Source organism: Plutella xylostella, chromosome 18 (assembly GCF_932276165.1).
Source record: "Plutella xylostella chromosome 18, ilPluXylo3.1, whole genome shotgun sequence".
Classification (NCBI taxonomy): Eukaryota; Metazoa; Arthropoda; class Insecta; order Lepidoptera; family Plutellidae; genus Plutella; species Plutella xylostella.
In genome coordinates this window covers 2513499-2528703 of record NC_063998.1, presented here as the reverse complement: position 1 = coordinate 2528703, position 15205 = coordinate 2513499, and the positions used below count along the sequence as shown (strand labels likewise).

General features: G+C 43.7%; 1 protein-coding gene across 1 annotated transcript; it reads left to right on the top strand.

Moving 5' to 3' along the window:
* The first annotated feature begins 209 nt into the window (after positions 1 to 209).
* On the top strand, positions 210 to 14908 carry LOC105380836 (acyl-CoA:lysophosphatidylglycerol acyltransferase 1). Its single transcript, XM_048627137.1, has 4 exons — positions 210 to 366; positions 11427 to 11578; positions 11997 to 12199; positions 12463 to 14908. The coding sequence occupies exons 1-4, from the start codon at positions 311 to 313 to the stop codon at positions 12700 to 12702; spliced, it is 651 nt and encodes a 216-aa protein (XP_048483094.1). The 5' UTR covers positions 210 to 310; the 3' UTR covers positions 12703 to 14908.
* Positions 14909 to 15205: the final 297 nt, after the last annotated feature.

Sequence of the window (15205 nt, the reverse complement as noted above, 5' to 3'; positions counted from 1 at the left end):
AGTATGGCACAATGGCACAATTTCTGGCTTTCATTAGCCTCCAACCCACTTAAAAGCAGAACAGAGATCCTCACAATAATTAATAGTAACTAACCCCCCCATTGCGCAAGGAGTTTCTTTCGCTATTTCTTCGTACGATTAGTAGTGATTAAGCCTGTCCTGTAAGTTCCTGTCCGCATGGTAGAGTAAACCACATTTCATTAATTTCCCCCCTTTCTCTTCCCCCCAGGGTCGAGGCAAGCGCGAGCAGTCTCTAGAAGAGCTCCGCGCGCACATCCACCGCCGCTACGTGCCGCTGCGCCGCCAGTTCATGGTGCTGTTCCCCGAGGGGGGGTTTCTGCACAAGCGCAGGGAGGTCAGCCAGAGGTGAGCACAGAGGGTACATCAAGCACACAGAGGGGACATCTCACACACAGGGGGACATCTCACAAACATATGGGACATCTCACACACAAAGTGGACATCTCACACACAGAGTGGCCATCTCACCCACAGACGGGACATCTCACACACATCCACCGCCGCTACGTGCCGCTGCGCCGCCAGTTCAGCAAGCGACGCTGCTTAAAGATCCATCATTATAATCATCAGCCTTTCGGTGGTGGTAAACTCACTGATGGCGCAGGCAAATTCAAATTCAAATTCAAATGGTTTAATCGACGTAAAATTTTATAATTATTTGTCGATAGTCATCTACCACCATTTCACAAAGGCCCCGTCATTGAGAAGGAAAGAAATGGCGAAAGAAACTCCTCGAGCATCTTTTCAACTTTTTCCTTATAATCTATTACAATTTTTACTTATATCTAGTACCTACAATTTTACTTAAGTACCTATATCCATTTCATTTTTTTAATAGCCTTAGCTGAGGTGGACAAGACCACGCGTTTTTGTCGTTTAAATAATCATTTATACTATAGTAAGCTTTACTACATAATGTAGCTTTAACATAATTCTTAAATTTTTGCTCAGTAAGGTTTATTGCTTCATTTGATAATTTATTATAAAAACGTATACAGTTCCCCATGAATGATGTGTTTGTTTTCGAAAGTCTGAGTGTGGGGAAAAGCAACTTATTTTTGTTTCTGGTCTCAATACCGTGAGTGGCTCCTACTTTACTAAATGAATTTAAGTTTTTACGAACATACATAATATTTTCATAGATATAATATATATATATATCTATCCAGACCGTTTTCGGTCACAGCGACTGTAGGTCCTGACTAGCGAGAGCTTCGTTCATGGCCTCTCATGTGACTGACGTAGCCATTTTTTGCAGTGCATGTACGACCACATACTCTGCACGTCAGCACCCCTCCGACGTAATTATAATTAATGGCCGCAGCTGGTCGGGCCTTGAGCTCGTCTCGCTTAGCGTCGAGCTCCTCCTGTCGTCTCCTCTCGAACTCAAATACCTTAGTGCGCACTGTATGCCTCCACGCGGGCCGATCTGCAGCCATCGACTCCCACCGAGACGAGTCTAGGTGACAGCGCTTCATGTGGCGCTTAAGCACATCTTTATATCGCAGAATTTGGCCACCTTGTTTCCGCTTACCTTCCTGCAATTCTGAGTAGAAGATGCGCTTAGCCACTCTGTTGTCAGACATTCGGGAGACATGGCCAGCCCACCGCAGCTGCCGTCGCATTAGATAGGCCTCTATTCCACCGACATTGGCACGTCGCAGAACTTCCGTGTTTCGAACACGATCCGACCAATGAATGTTCATAATGTCGCGTAGGCATTTCAGATGGAATCTATCTAATGTCCGTATGTGCTTGCGGTACAGGGTCCATGTTTCAGAGGCATACAGGAGATTGGGCAGAACGATCGCCATGTACACAGATATTTTCGTAGGGAGCTTAACGTCATGTGACCGAAACACCTTGGTACGAAGTTTGCCGAAGGCTGCAGCAGCTGCTCCGATTCTGCTGTTGACTTCGCTGTCAAGTTGGCACCTAGATGTAATGGTGCTGCCCAGATATTTGAATTGGTCTACGATCTTAAGCGAGTCATCACCGAGTTTTATGTCGACCGGGACACTATTCAGCGTATCAGATACCATCACTTCTGTCTTCTTTACGCTGATTTTAAGCCCAAATCTTCGACACGACTCATCAAGACTCCACATAAGTCTTTGTAGACCATCTGGGGATTCTGCCACAAAACATAAATCATCCGCATACATAATCTCAGTGATATTCATATGAGACACTTTGGTGTGAGCTCTAAGTCTAGCCAGGTTGAAGACACCACCGCCATCTGCACGAAAACGAATACGGATACCATCAGGCAAGGTTTGTAAGGTTTCCCGAACTACAACTGCAAAGTACAGAGCAAACAGAGTTGGAGCGAGAACGCAGCCTTGCTTTACGCCGCAACTCACTGAGAAGAACTCTGAATCTTCGCCCTGCACACTGACACAGCAACGCATGTCATCGTGCAAGAGACGGAGCAGTCTCACAAACTTATCCGTGCAGCCTAGTTTCGTCATTACCACCCACAGGGCTTCTCGAGGCACGCTATCGAAAGCTTTCTCGAGGTCAACAAAACACAGGTACAACGGTTGACCCTGCTCTCGACTTTTCTCTTGTAGTTGGCGAACAGAGAAAATTGCCTCGCATGTGCCTCGATTCGGTCGGAAACCAAATTGGGTTTCAGGCAGTATGTCCTCAGACAAGGGTAGCAAGCGGTTTAATAAAATCCGAGCAAAGACTTTTCCCGGAGAAGTCAGCAGAGAGATGCCCCTATAGGAATTGCAGTCAGATCTGTTTCCTTTGTTCTTATACAAGGGGCAATTTAAAGAGTTATAAAATTATGTGCTTCTTTTTTTGGGCGGTAGGTGCAAAAAAAGAAGCACATAATTTTATAACTCTTTAAATTTTTAATAGTTAAAACCTATAAATAAACATATCTTTCCCATAATAACAATCGGAATATGTACAAATTAAATCAATAACTGTTATCTGCACTGTCCTAAACCTCTATGCTGTAAATACTGCACTTACCAACTGGCATAACCTCAAACTACACAAACAACAACACTATGGCCACAGCACAAAAAGTTCTTCAGAAACAGATGGATATGGAGTCAATGATTGCCAGCCGTTTGGATGACTTCGAGTCAAGGATGAAGGCTATAAGCACCTCAGAAAAGAAGACTGATGTTGATGTTCTTGCCTCTGACTTCGCAGCATTCAAGGACATGGTTCTGTGTGTTCTGCGCCTCTTGCAGGACCAAGTGGCCAGTCTGGCAAATCAAGTCGACGAGATGGACTGCCAGAGTCGCCGTAACGCCCTGATATTCAGCGGTGTGCAGGAGCAGGATGGAGAGGACCCAGCAGCCACGGTATCAGGCATTGTGACTAAGATGGGGGTAGTAGGCTTTGACAAGTCTGCAATCCAGCATTGCGTCAGGATAGGTGCGAAGAATCCCAAGAGGCCGCGCCCAATTCTTGTTCGGCTGGCCAGCATCTCCATCAAGGCATCAGTGTGGGCCCATAAGAAGCAGCTGAAGTCAAGTGGCACGGTCGTCAGTGAGTTTCTGACCAAGAGCCGGCAGGACATCTATGCGCGCGCCCGTCGGCACTTCGGGATGAGCGCGAGCTGGACGTGGAACGGCGCCGTGTTCCTCAAGCTCGCTGACGGCACCAACGTGAAGGTGGCGACGGCTGCCCAGCTGGATGAGTTGTGCAGGAAGCATCCTGCGGCAACTCCGACGACCTCAGCGGCCGCCAGGACTCCCATCGACAAGCCCGTGACCAGGCCCAGCAAGCTGACTCCCGCCGCTGCTGCGGCTGCGCCTGCTACAAGGAGCAAGACTGGCGCAACATCTAGGGATAGGCGGGTGTAATGCACAGGTTTTCTGCATTTTGAGTGTCTGTTTGAACATATTATCTATTTTTTCCTTATAAACATTGCAAGCTGTACATCCTACCCTGTTTTGTGAAGGTATTTATTTTGTTAACTTTTATTTTTCGTGACATGTTGTTCACTCCGTAAGATTAGACCGCAAGGCTTTTGACAGTTGACTTTGACGTTTGAGTCGTTTGACGTTTTCACACAGAGTAACCATAAGTTGCGTTCAGAAATTGTATTTGTAAATTTTATTTTTCACACTCTAAATAATGATAGCCTGATTAAGCCTTTTTCTTGGTTATTCCATTATTATATTTTTTCTTTTGCTAGGACTATGCAGTTTTAAATATTATTTTGTAAATTAATAATCCACAATAGATAGTTTTATTAGGAATTAGTATAGTTTTAGGTATTTAGTTATATCGATATATATATATATGTTATTATATTTTGTACATTATATATGAGTATATATGATTCTGCAGGTAGTGATGATGATAGCTTCTTATCATGTTCTTCAATAGGTTCCACCTCTCCTGTTATGTCTTATATTCCACTCTCCTCTAGCCTCAACACGCAATTTTCTCACCATCGCAAAGCATTTAATGTGGTCCATATCAACGCACAGAGTATTCCTTCACACCATTCCGATATGCTTGCGTCATTTGATAATAGCAATATACATGCCATTCTAGTCTCCGAATCCTGGTTAAAACCGTCTCTTGACTCTTCTCTCTACCCATTACCAGGATTTAAATTAGTACGTAACGATCGTACGAATAAAGGTGGTGGTGGAGTGGCTATATACCTCCGCAGTCACATACCTTACACCATAGTTAGTAGGTCTCCAAGTGAATATTCTGGAAAGGCTGAACATCTTTTCTTGGAGGTGCGTCTTAATTTCAGCAGAATTCTTCTCGGAGTCTACTATAGCCCCTGTATGACCGTTAATTACTTTGATTCCTTTGAGAAGCTTCTCGAGGATTATTCTCCCAATTTCGATAACACTATAGTCATGGGCGATTTTAATACGTGCCTCTTGAAAGATGATCACCGTTCCAAAACAATATGCTCCATCACGGCTGCGAAAAATCTCCACATCTTGCCTCTTGGTGCTACGCACCATCCACCTAATTCCGATCCTACTCTTCTAGATCTTGTCATTGTTTCTTCTCCTAACCTCGTCCTCGAGCATGGTCAATTAACTGCTGATTGTTTCTCCTACCATGATCTTCTTTATCTTTCTTATAAGGTCCGCACTCCTAAACCAAAAAAGCGTACAATTCTCCAGCGTGATTTTAAGAGAATGGACATGCAGCAGCTTTGTGAAGATGCAAAGACTATTGATTGGGCACAGCTGGATAGCATTAATGATGTTGACGCGAGGGTCAATGTGTTTAATTCTCTCTTGACCAACCTCTTCGATAAGCACGCCCCTCTGCGTCCATTTCGTGTGAAGCAGCTGCCTGCTCCTTGGCTTACCGATCATATTAAAAGCCTTATGACAAAACGCGATCATGCCAAATATCGCTATAAAAAGCAACCGACTGATGACCACTTAAAGCAGTATAAAGAGCTGAGGAATCGATGCAATAGAGTGTGTAGAGATGCAAAACGCCGATACATTCATACTTCCATTGACAACTGTGATACCTCGCAGTTATGGTCGTTTCTTAGAACACTGGGCATAGGAAAATCTCAGACAAACTCTAATGTTGATACAGACCTCGATGCACTCAATAAGCATTTCTCTACCCCACCTTTGACTATTAATGATCAAAACAAGGCTGAGGCTCTGTGCAATCTTGCTTCTACACCGTCCATTGATTGCCCTCCATTCACTTTCAAATTGGTCTCTGGTCGTGACGTTAAGAGATGTGTTTCCCATATTACTAGCAAGGCAACGGGAACTGATAATATTAGTATCCTGATGATTAAACCCATTCTCGAAATAATTTTACCACATATAACTAATATTATGAACCTTTCCTTAATCTCATGTTCCTTTCCTAGCATGTGGAAGAATGCTTTTATTGTCCCTCTTCCAAAAGTTCCCAACCCAACCACATTATCCCAATTTCGCCCCATTTCAATCCTACCTTTCCTGTCAAAAGTCCTTGAACGCCTTGTATTCGAACAATTTTCCAACTTCCTATCCACTCACCATCTCCTTAACGAATTTCAGTCTGGGTTTCGTACCGGCCATAGCACCGTCACCGCGCTCATAAAGGTCACCGATGATATCCGTCTAAATATGGAAAATCACCAAGTAACTGTGCTTACCCTGTTAGATTTTAGTAATGCTTTTAACACGGTTGATCTTGACATACTCCTTGGAATTTTACGATCTCTTAACGTATCTCCGACAGTCACCACTTGGTTCGAATCTTACCTTAAGGGACGCCAGCAGTGCGTTCGCACCGACGCAGAGAGCTCTGCCTGGTGTCCGGTACTAGCGGGCGTCCCGCAAGGCGGCGTGCTATCTCCTTTACTCTTTTCACTATTTATTAATATCTTAGCTAAACAACTTACTTCTCTCTACCACCTCTATGCAGACGATCTCCAGATCTACACTAGTGCTCTTCCGGAAGACATTAATTCGGCAATTGATGTCATCAATCAAAACCTGGACATAATATCTAAATGGGTAAAGAAGTTTGGACTTCTACTCAATCCTAACAAGTCGCAAGCTATTATGATTGGAAGTCCAAGGCTGCTGAATAGATCGCATTTGTCCCTTGATAGCAAGCTGTACTATGACGGTACTGAGATACTTTTTGTTAAATCAGTTAAGAATCTGGGCGTAATTATGGATAGCACATTTACCTGGCTACCCCAAGTAGAAGCAGTTAGTAAAAAAGTCTTTGCATCCTGTCACTCCCTTAAGCGCTTGCAATTTTTCCTGCCTCATCACACTAAGATTACGCTGGCACAGTCACTACTGCTCCCGATTCTCGATTACGCAGACGTAAGCTATCTTGACCTCACAGAGGAGCTACTTAACAAACTCGAACGTCTCCAGAATTTATGTATCCGATTTATTTTCGGATTACGTAAATATGATCATATTTCTGAGTACCGTGCTGTACTAAAGTGGCTCCCGATTCGCCTTCGAAGGAATACTCATATTCTTTGTCTTCTTTATAATGCCCTTAATAATCCAAATGCTCCCCAGTACCTACGAAGCAAGTTCACATACTTGTCTTCCCACGGACGTGCTTTGCGATCACAGGAAAATAAAATGCTGAGTGTACCGCAACATACCAGTGCGGCCTATAGTGGCTCCTTTGCTGTCAAAGCTGTGAATCTGTGGAACTCGCTACCAGTGGAAGTACGGCTATCGTCATCACTTAATGTATTTAAAAATAGTCTTAAATTACATTATTATAAGACCTTGGGATGGTAATTGTTTTATTCTATTTTATTTATCTATTTATTTATTTATATATGTAATAGTATATTTATATATGTATACTACTATTTATATTAATATAAAACATGATAGTTAATATATGTAGGTAAGTACATAATAGTTATTTATATTTATTTATTTTTAGCTTAGAACTTAATATGTTAGGTTATAGTTAGATATGTTTATTTAAATTTGGATTAGGTTACACTTGATTGTCTCTGTGTATACAGTAGTTTTATTTAATTTTAAGAGTTATAGGCTTACTTTTATTTCCACACCATAAAGGTTGACTGGAAGAAATCGCGTTTAGGCGATAAGTCCGCCTTTGTATATATATACTTGTATTGTTCTTTCTTGTACTTGTTAACTTTTACTTTAAACTGTGTAATTTGTGTATACATACAATAAAGTGTTTAAATAAATAAGGGGCAAACACGCGAGACTCGAAAGTTATCAGGTACTCGCTCCTCGTCCCACATTCGAACGAACAACTTCCAAATCACTTCGTGCAATTCACCACCCCCATACTTTATTAGTTCTCCGGGTATGTTGTCAATACCGACCGCTTTCTTGTTCTGCTGTTGTTGAACGGCAATAACAACCTCTCGCAGAGACAATGGCTCGTCTAGCTTGTCCATCGTGGGGAATGATGTCATCGAGCTGATGTGCGACATGTCCGCAGCACGGTCAACATTGAGCAGAGTGTTAAAATGCTCGCCCCATCTATTGAGCACGTCTTTCCTATTGGTAAGCAATTCTGTGCCATCGAGCGTCCTCAGGGGCACACTAGTACGAATGACATTACCAACAAGTTTACGAACTTCTTCATAAAATGCACCTAGCTGTTTAGTATCAGCGAGCCACTGCATGCGCTTAGCCTTGTCCTGCCACCACTTGTCTTTTATTTCCCGTACATATCTCCGCAGCTCGGAACCACTACGCTTAACTTGTTCCACCTGTTGATCGTCACGGTGCCGACGTAAGAGGGACCGATGTTTCTGAATAGCCCTGGTCAAAATTTCGTCATTATCATCGAACCAGTCCTCGTGCCTACTCGTTTGTATGCCTAATGTTTGCGAGGCCGCGACGACTAAATTGGTCGAAAGCGTTTGCCAGTTAGCCACAGTATCACCGGTTTCTATGTCCAACGTCGAAATCGCACCACTTACTGTGTGAGCGTAGGCCTGGCGTCCATCTAGACGTTTTAATTTGTCTACATCGAGGCGCCTAGGCTTCACTCCTTCCGATCTGCGAGGAGGATGCAATCGCAGTCTTAGTTTAGTGACGACAAGCCGGTGATCCGTAGAACAGATCGCGTTAGCGTCACGCATCACGCGGGTGACATGTACTTGGGAAATATCTCTTTGACGTACAATTACATAGTCAATCAGGTGCCAATGTTTTGACCTCGGATGCATCCATGTGGTCTTATATTTTGCCGGAAGCCTAAACATGGTGTTGGTAACTGCCAGATCAAATTGAGCACACAGGGATAGTAGGAGTTCTCCATTACTATTCATATTCCCAACACCATGTCTTCCCAAGACCTTAGGCCAAGCTTCAAAGTCACGCCCAACTCTCGCATTAAAGTCACCCATCAACAGCACCTGCTCTCTGGGGAGAATCCTAGAGAGGGCTTGCGTGACTTCTTCGTAAAACTTGGCCTTGAGGTGATCATCCTTATCCATGGTTGGCGCATATACACTGACGACATTCAAATAATTGTCATTGGCCAGGTGTAATCGCAGCGTAGTTACGCGATCCGAGATGTGAACAGGAAGCTCCTCCAATTTAGAAGCTATATGGTTTTTGATCGCAAAACCTACACCGGATCTCCTAGGCTCTGAAGACGGGGTTCCTTTCCAAAAGAAAGTGTATCCGCCCAGGCGCTCCACCCTCTCCCCCTCCTCAGCCAGATGTGTCTCACTGATAGCAGCAACATCCACATCATAACGTCGGAGTTCTCGGGAAACGAGGGCAGTTCTGCGAGGAGGACCTGGAGATGCTGGAGGTGTTGGAGCATCCCCATGCAAAGGGAGGATCCTCCGACCAGGCCGGGTGGTGTGGCCTGGCGGGCAGCTGCCCAACGGTTAGCGTTGGGGATTTCTATATATTGCAGAGTAGGTGAGAAACTTCGAATGCGCGATGTAGGATTTTCATAGTAATTTGCGTAGTTCCCATACATCTTCTCTGTATTGCGTTCCGAGCGCCATCTGTTGATCTTCGTCTGAACTAGTGGCTAGAGTCCGCCACATCACTCCCCCACCGAGACCGGAGGGCGATAGTCTTCAGTGCAGCCGAGAGTCTTGATTGCCAGCCAGTGCCGCGTAGTCCGCAGTGAGTCGGGACTGTGAGTGCGGTGAGGAGTCCCCAGTGAGTCGGGGTGATGCTGCAGTGGCGATGTCCACGGTGAGTCGGGATGAGCCTGCAGTGGAGCATGGTGGCAGAGTGCTGCGTCGACCAGGAGAGGATGGCTCTGCTTGCTGACCGGCCGAAGTGCAGTGGTGCTGTGCCAAGTTGCTGGTGTGGGTCGAGGGTGTGACCAGGCCTGCGCGTTCGCTGCATGCTGGTGGTCATGATGCCCTTTGAGACCGGATGCTGGCTGGTTGGCTCCAGGGGCTGCTTGCTGAGAGTTCTGCTGCACGGCTGTTGAGGTGAGGAGAGAAAGTCGATGGAAGATGGCGTTGAGGCTGCTCTGCGGGTCTTCAGAAGGCTGCGCTGATGTTCTTCACGGGGTCACCACTATGGAGATGCTGGAGGTGTTGGAGCATCCCCATGCAAAGGGAGGATCCTCCGACCAGGCCGGGTGGTGTGGCCTGGCGGGCAGCTGCCCAACGGTTAGCGTTGGGGATTTCTATATATTGCAGAGTAGGTGAGAAACTTCGAATGCGCGATGTAGGATTTTCATAGTAATTTGCGTAGTTCCCATACATCTTCTCTGTATTGCGTTCCGAGCGCCATCTGTTGATCTTCGTCTGAACTAGTGGCTAGAGTCCGCCACAGACCCAAATTGCTCTCGCGATCAAGGAGGGTACGCACGTTCCACGCCGCGAAGGTCATATTATTTGTTTTGACGGTTTTTATATATTTTTTATGACTCTTTCGACCACGTCTTGACTGATGCAGAGATAGCCGTGGTTACTACCTCCTGTAATTTAGGGTTAAACCTTTTTTGGGACACCTTTTCTAGCCCCCTCCCCAGATTTGGGAAAGCAGGGCCCCTCTAAATAGAGCTGCTTTGTCACTCAGGTAGCTGCCGAGTCACACTGTTAACCCAGTGCAGTGCAAAGCGACCATCTTACCTGAGCCGCCTACGTGCAGACATCAGACAAAGCCCAGTTAGCATCACAACCAGACCTCTCTACCTCTGTCCATCGCCGCAGGACTTTCGGAGTCCGTTGTCAGAAACCAAGTCATTTGCGCAGGAAATATTAAAGTGCACAGAACATTTTTGAAAATGACAGTGTGCGCGCGAACACAGGTGCACTCTTATCCCTACCTCTCTTAATCCAATGGAACGGGGAGCCGCTACGATCGGCAAGAGGTAGAAACGTCCCTATGCGTCAGCGAGGCCCCTGACGCAGACCGATATTGATAACTATATGGTCAGCCTCTGTCATTTGTCGCCTTTTACGACACCCCGAGTGTGGAGGGGTGGTGCTATTCTACTCCACCGGCACCACACGGCGAATTTTCATAGATATATTGGCATGGAACAGTTAGTATACCTATTTCCTTAAACGTATCTCTTAATGAAATTCTAGACCCTAATACATATATGGCTCGAATTGCTCGTTTTTGCAGAACAAAGATTTGATTAATGTCAGCCGCTCGTCCCCACAATAGAATTCCGTAAGACATAACACTATGAAAATAACTAAAATACACAAGCCTGGCTGTATCTACATCTGTTAACTGTCTAACAACTGTCTGCAGTGGTTGGTATTTTTGACTGCTGCGCCGAGGTTGCCGGGTTTGATCCTGGTTCGTTGCTGATGTGATGTCTCCAAGTCAGGTGTTTATAGCAATAAACCTAGTCTTCGAGGCAGCTAGTACCCTGCAATGGACTTTCATGTGTGTGACCAGTCTTCAAGATTTCCTGAAGTCCGTTTCCTTTAATTCCTTCAAAATACTAATAACCGCATTATTCCTCCTCAGATTTGCGGAAAAGAACAACCTGCCTAAACTAGAATACGTGTCGCTGCCCCGAGCTGGTGCCATGAAGGTGATCATGGAGGAGATAGGACCCCACGTCGTGAAGGGAGAAGACGCGGGCACCTCCAAGGCCAACCAAGCTGACATAAAGAAAGGTACACTTTATAAAACGTTTTAAGCAAACATAGTGAGTGTTAGCCACCATGACTGTGATGTGGGCCTTTGGCTTCCTTCCGAATAGCAAAGATACAAAAAAAAAACCACTACCGGCTACTACAGCAATATAGCATGGAAGACTATAAGTTTAAACAGTATAAATCTATATTAAAATGTGTATTTCTGCCGTGACTTATAGGTGATATAATGGTGTGTATCACAGTGCAAATTCAATTATAGACACTAGAAACGCCAAAGAGCTACATAATTATAATGTTCTTCTCCAAAGACAAAAAGAGCCTCTTTTTCTAACGGAGAATAGTTTGTACAAAATTGTCTTTCATTAGAACATTATTTTATATTTATACGACGAACCTCCACTATTCCTACATGTCACTAACTAATTTCCCTTCACAGACGACAACTTCAACCAAAACAACGCGGCGACGATCTCGAAATTCTCCGACTCTCTATCGAAGAGCAAAGACTGTATCGAGTGGATCCTGGACGTGACCATCGCCTACGAGGACCGGGTTCCCCTGCACCTGCCCGACATCGTGTGCGGGTTCCGCCCGCCCTGCACCACGCATCTGCACTATCGACTGTATCCTAGTACCGATGTGAGTTGCTTTCGTGATTACTTCCGTTTTGGAGTTTGGCTTTTTCGGTTTTTGCTCAATACGTCTTAAATTTTTCACTGTTGTGCTTGATCAACAGGTATATTTGTGGATTCTCTTATTTATACATTATCTTCATTATCATCATCTTCAGTTAATAATAGTCCAGATCACTACTCAGACAATATGTTCCTTCCTCAATCGGCACCAAGACGCCAACGCTGTCTTTACCTTAGAAGTTATTAACTAAACCCATAATTTTCCAGGTCCCTGCAGACCCAGAGGGTATGACCCAATGGCTCTATGACAGGTTCATAGAGAAGGACAAGATGCTGGAACATTTCTACAGCACGGGCAAGTTCCCGTCCAGACCCTGCGTGCCCAGCGTCGTGAGAGAAGTGCGACAAGACAACCTGCGATACTTTATCGTGCATCTCTTCTTCATCACCTCAACTATCATACAGGTCAAGCTAGGGTATATGCTCATGAGCTACTTCTGGCAGTAGGTCGGAGTAAGGGACCAGATGTGACTCGCGAAGATTTGCGCTGAACGAATGCTCTAAACTACCTGCCGCAAAATAACCCCTCGGGCCACAGTTTTTGGTACTTTTGTATTAGTTTTAAGACAAACATATCTATGCAACTCAGGTAGACTGACGAGACTTTCGTTTCGCGCAAATCTTGTATCCACGAAAATTTCGGTCCAAATTCTTTAGCACCTTTTGACTTTTTGAATCCGTCTTTTTCAATAGAATAACTTCACTCTTCTTACTAGTCCAGGTTAGCCGGTGCAGTAGGTACTGCTCATTGGTATTCCCCGTCTGACATCCACATTTGTCTCTGTCCGAATCACATTTGTAGGAACGAAGCAAGTTCCTAAGGAAATGTGCTGAATAAAGTCTAGAAATTTCTCCGTTTTGCTAACAATTCCATTTCATATGCGGGAGTGATTTGTGTGCCGCGTACTGCCCCTGATGTGCTCAATAATTCACTCTGCAAGGTAGTTTTAATAAAAATAAAATAAGGTTCTGTTCAATGTATCCTAAACTCAATAAACTAAGGCTGAACTGCACCCTCAAAAAGTTGCATTCACACCACACACTAATCACTTTTATTATCAATTTCCACGTGTATGGCTGGCATAAATATTATATCACCGAACCAACAGTTTCTACCAGCTTATGGTTTTACAAAGAAACCGTTTTGTCTCACCGCTGCGAGTTTCCACATAAAGTTAAGGCACGCGTGTCGGCGAAGTTAACAGTTTTATAACTCGAGCTAATAGCAGGAACCACTTGCCTACTATGTAGCACCAAGTACAGCTCACAAGAGCAATATCGTTTATGTTACATTATATGGTGACATGCGAATAACGGAGACATTGTTAACCACTTAAGTTTTAACTTAAACCAAGTCATTTTACGAATTAAACTATAAGTACTAATTTTCTTTCACATGTTTCGTTGTGATAAATATAAAGTTGGTATTTTTTAAATATTATAAATTGACATTGATCAGTAGTGCGGCAGCATTAAAACAAGTATTTACTAGAAGCCTTTCAAAATCAGTGCAGTCTCGTTCAATCCAAATTAATCCTAAACTCATAAAACATAATTTTCCCAAAACATGTATCTTTCGACCCAGGAGAGTTACTCAATACTGACGAAAAACGAACGAACGAAAGCTGTCGTGCAATCGGCACGTTTAATACAACGAGATATAGACATGGCTCGAATAGCTGCGCTCCGCAACTTCGTTTTTCGTCACATAGAGTGACCCCCCTGTCACTAGAACGTAACGTTCCAATAACGACCCCGCCAAGTCACGTCTGGTCCGATCAGCATAAGTTATAAACTTTGTAACTATCTAGATAGGTTTCTAATGAGTCCCTATTATTAACGCTAATGACTGTTGTTTCAGAACTTTTTCTGTTCAGAATTACTGGAAGATTGACGTTGTTTTTGGTTCGTTTAGAAACAGCAGTCACTAGATTTTAGGCGGTTACATACTGCCCCGCATACTGCTGCATATTCTGTGAATAACATGCGAATGAACGTAAGTAAAAACCATTATCTCTGCGTGTTTTCTATTCAACGTTGGGACACGCATTTACGCAACATGCTGTGTAATGCGTGGCAGTGGGTGAACTGCCTTAAGCGCTCATTCTAAAAAGGTGCATGGCGTTAGTACATTTTAGTTAAGGACCTAACTTTTGTATGCGAGGTTGTTTTCTTTATTACAATAAGTTGATACAATGTTACCTCGTGTTGGTTATAGAGTGTTCTCTATAAATGCCATCGCACGTTTGTTATAATTTTGTAAACCGAAAGAGCACTTTCTTATAGTGAGAAAACACCATGTGTTATCAAAGCGTGCTGTGACATATAAGTCAATATTTTAGGAAATCTAGTTAAGGTATAGGTTTTGTGTGCTTGATGCTGAACCAATAATTGATCCCCTATGACAATAAAAACTCTTTTTTCTTTGTATTTTCACGGTACACCCTTTTATACTAAACCTTTCTTACTTTATACTAAACCTCTACTTACGAATTTTTAAATATGACGTAGCAACTTTATCGTACTATGTATTTTTTTGTACTGTCATGAGCAGTTTTACAAAAAATACAGCTAAGTACTTAGAACCCCCATCTTTACTACAATCCCATCGTATATAAGTACCTACTTGCACTTTTGGGACGCAGTTATTACATCAGTTATACTTTAATATAATATAAGTACCTACTCGTAATTTTGTTTATTCCAGAATTGTTGTGTTTAAAAAGTGATCATATTCCAGCCACCTCGGAATAGTTCATGGTAAGACGAGTGCGGAATGTTGATAATTAAAGTCGTGTTGCCGTAGTGTTTTTTTTCTTATCTGATCGGTGCAAGTTATGTACTTTTTTTTCTTCGTTGTCTACTCCGATAGTAACTTGAATTGCTTATTTTTTGGCCGTGGCATTGATAAAGCCTTTTTAATGTCTAAATTAGATTGTAAGTATTGGTA

Coding starts and splice junctions, on each gene's coding strand:
- LOC105380836 (XM_048627137.1), top strand. CDS start 311: ATGGTGCTGTTCCCCGAGGGGGGGTTTCTGCACAAGCGCAGGGAGGTC. Junction 367..11,426: donor CGCAGGGAGGTCAGCCAGAG/GTGAGCACAGAG, acceptor ATTCCTCCTCAG/ATTTGCGGAAAAGAACAACC. Junction 12,200..12,462: donor GACTGTATCCTAGTACCGAT/GTGAGTTGCTTT, acceptor ATAATTTTCCAG/GTCCCTGCAGACCCAGAGGG.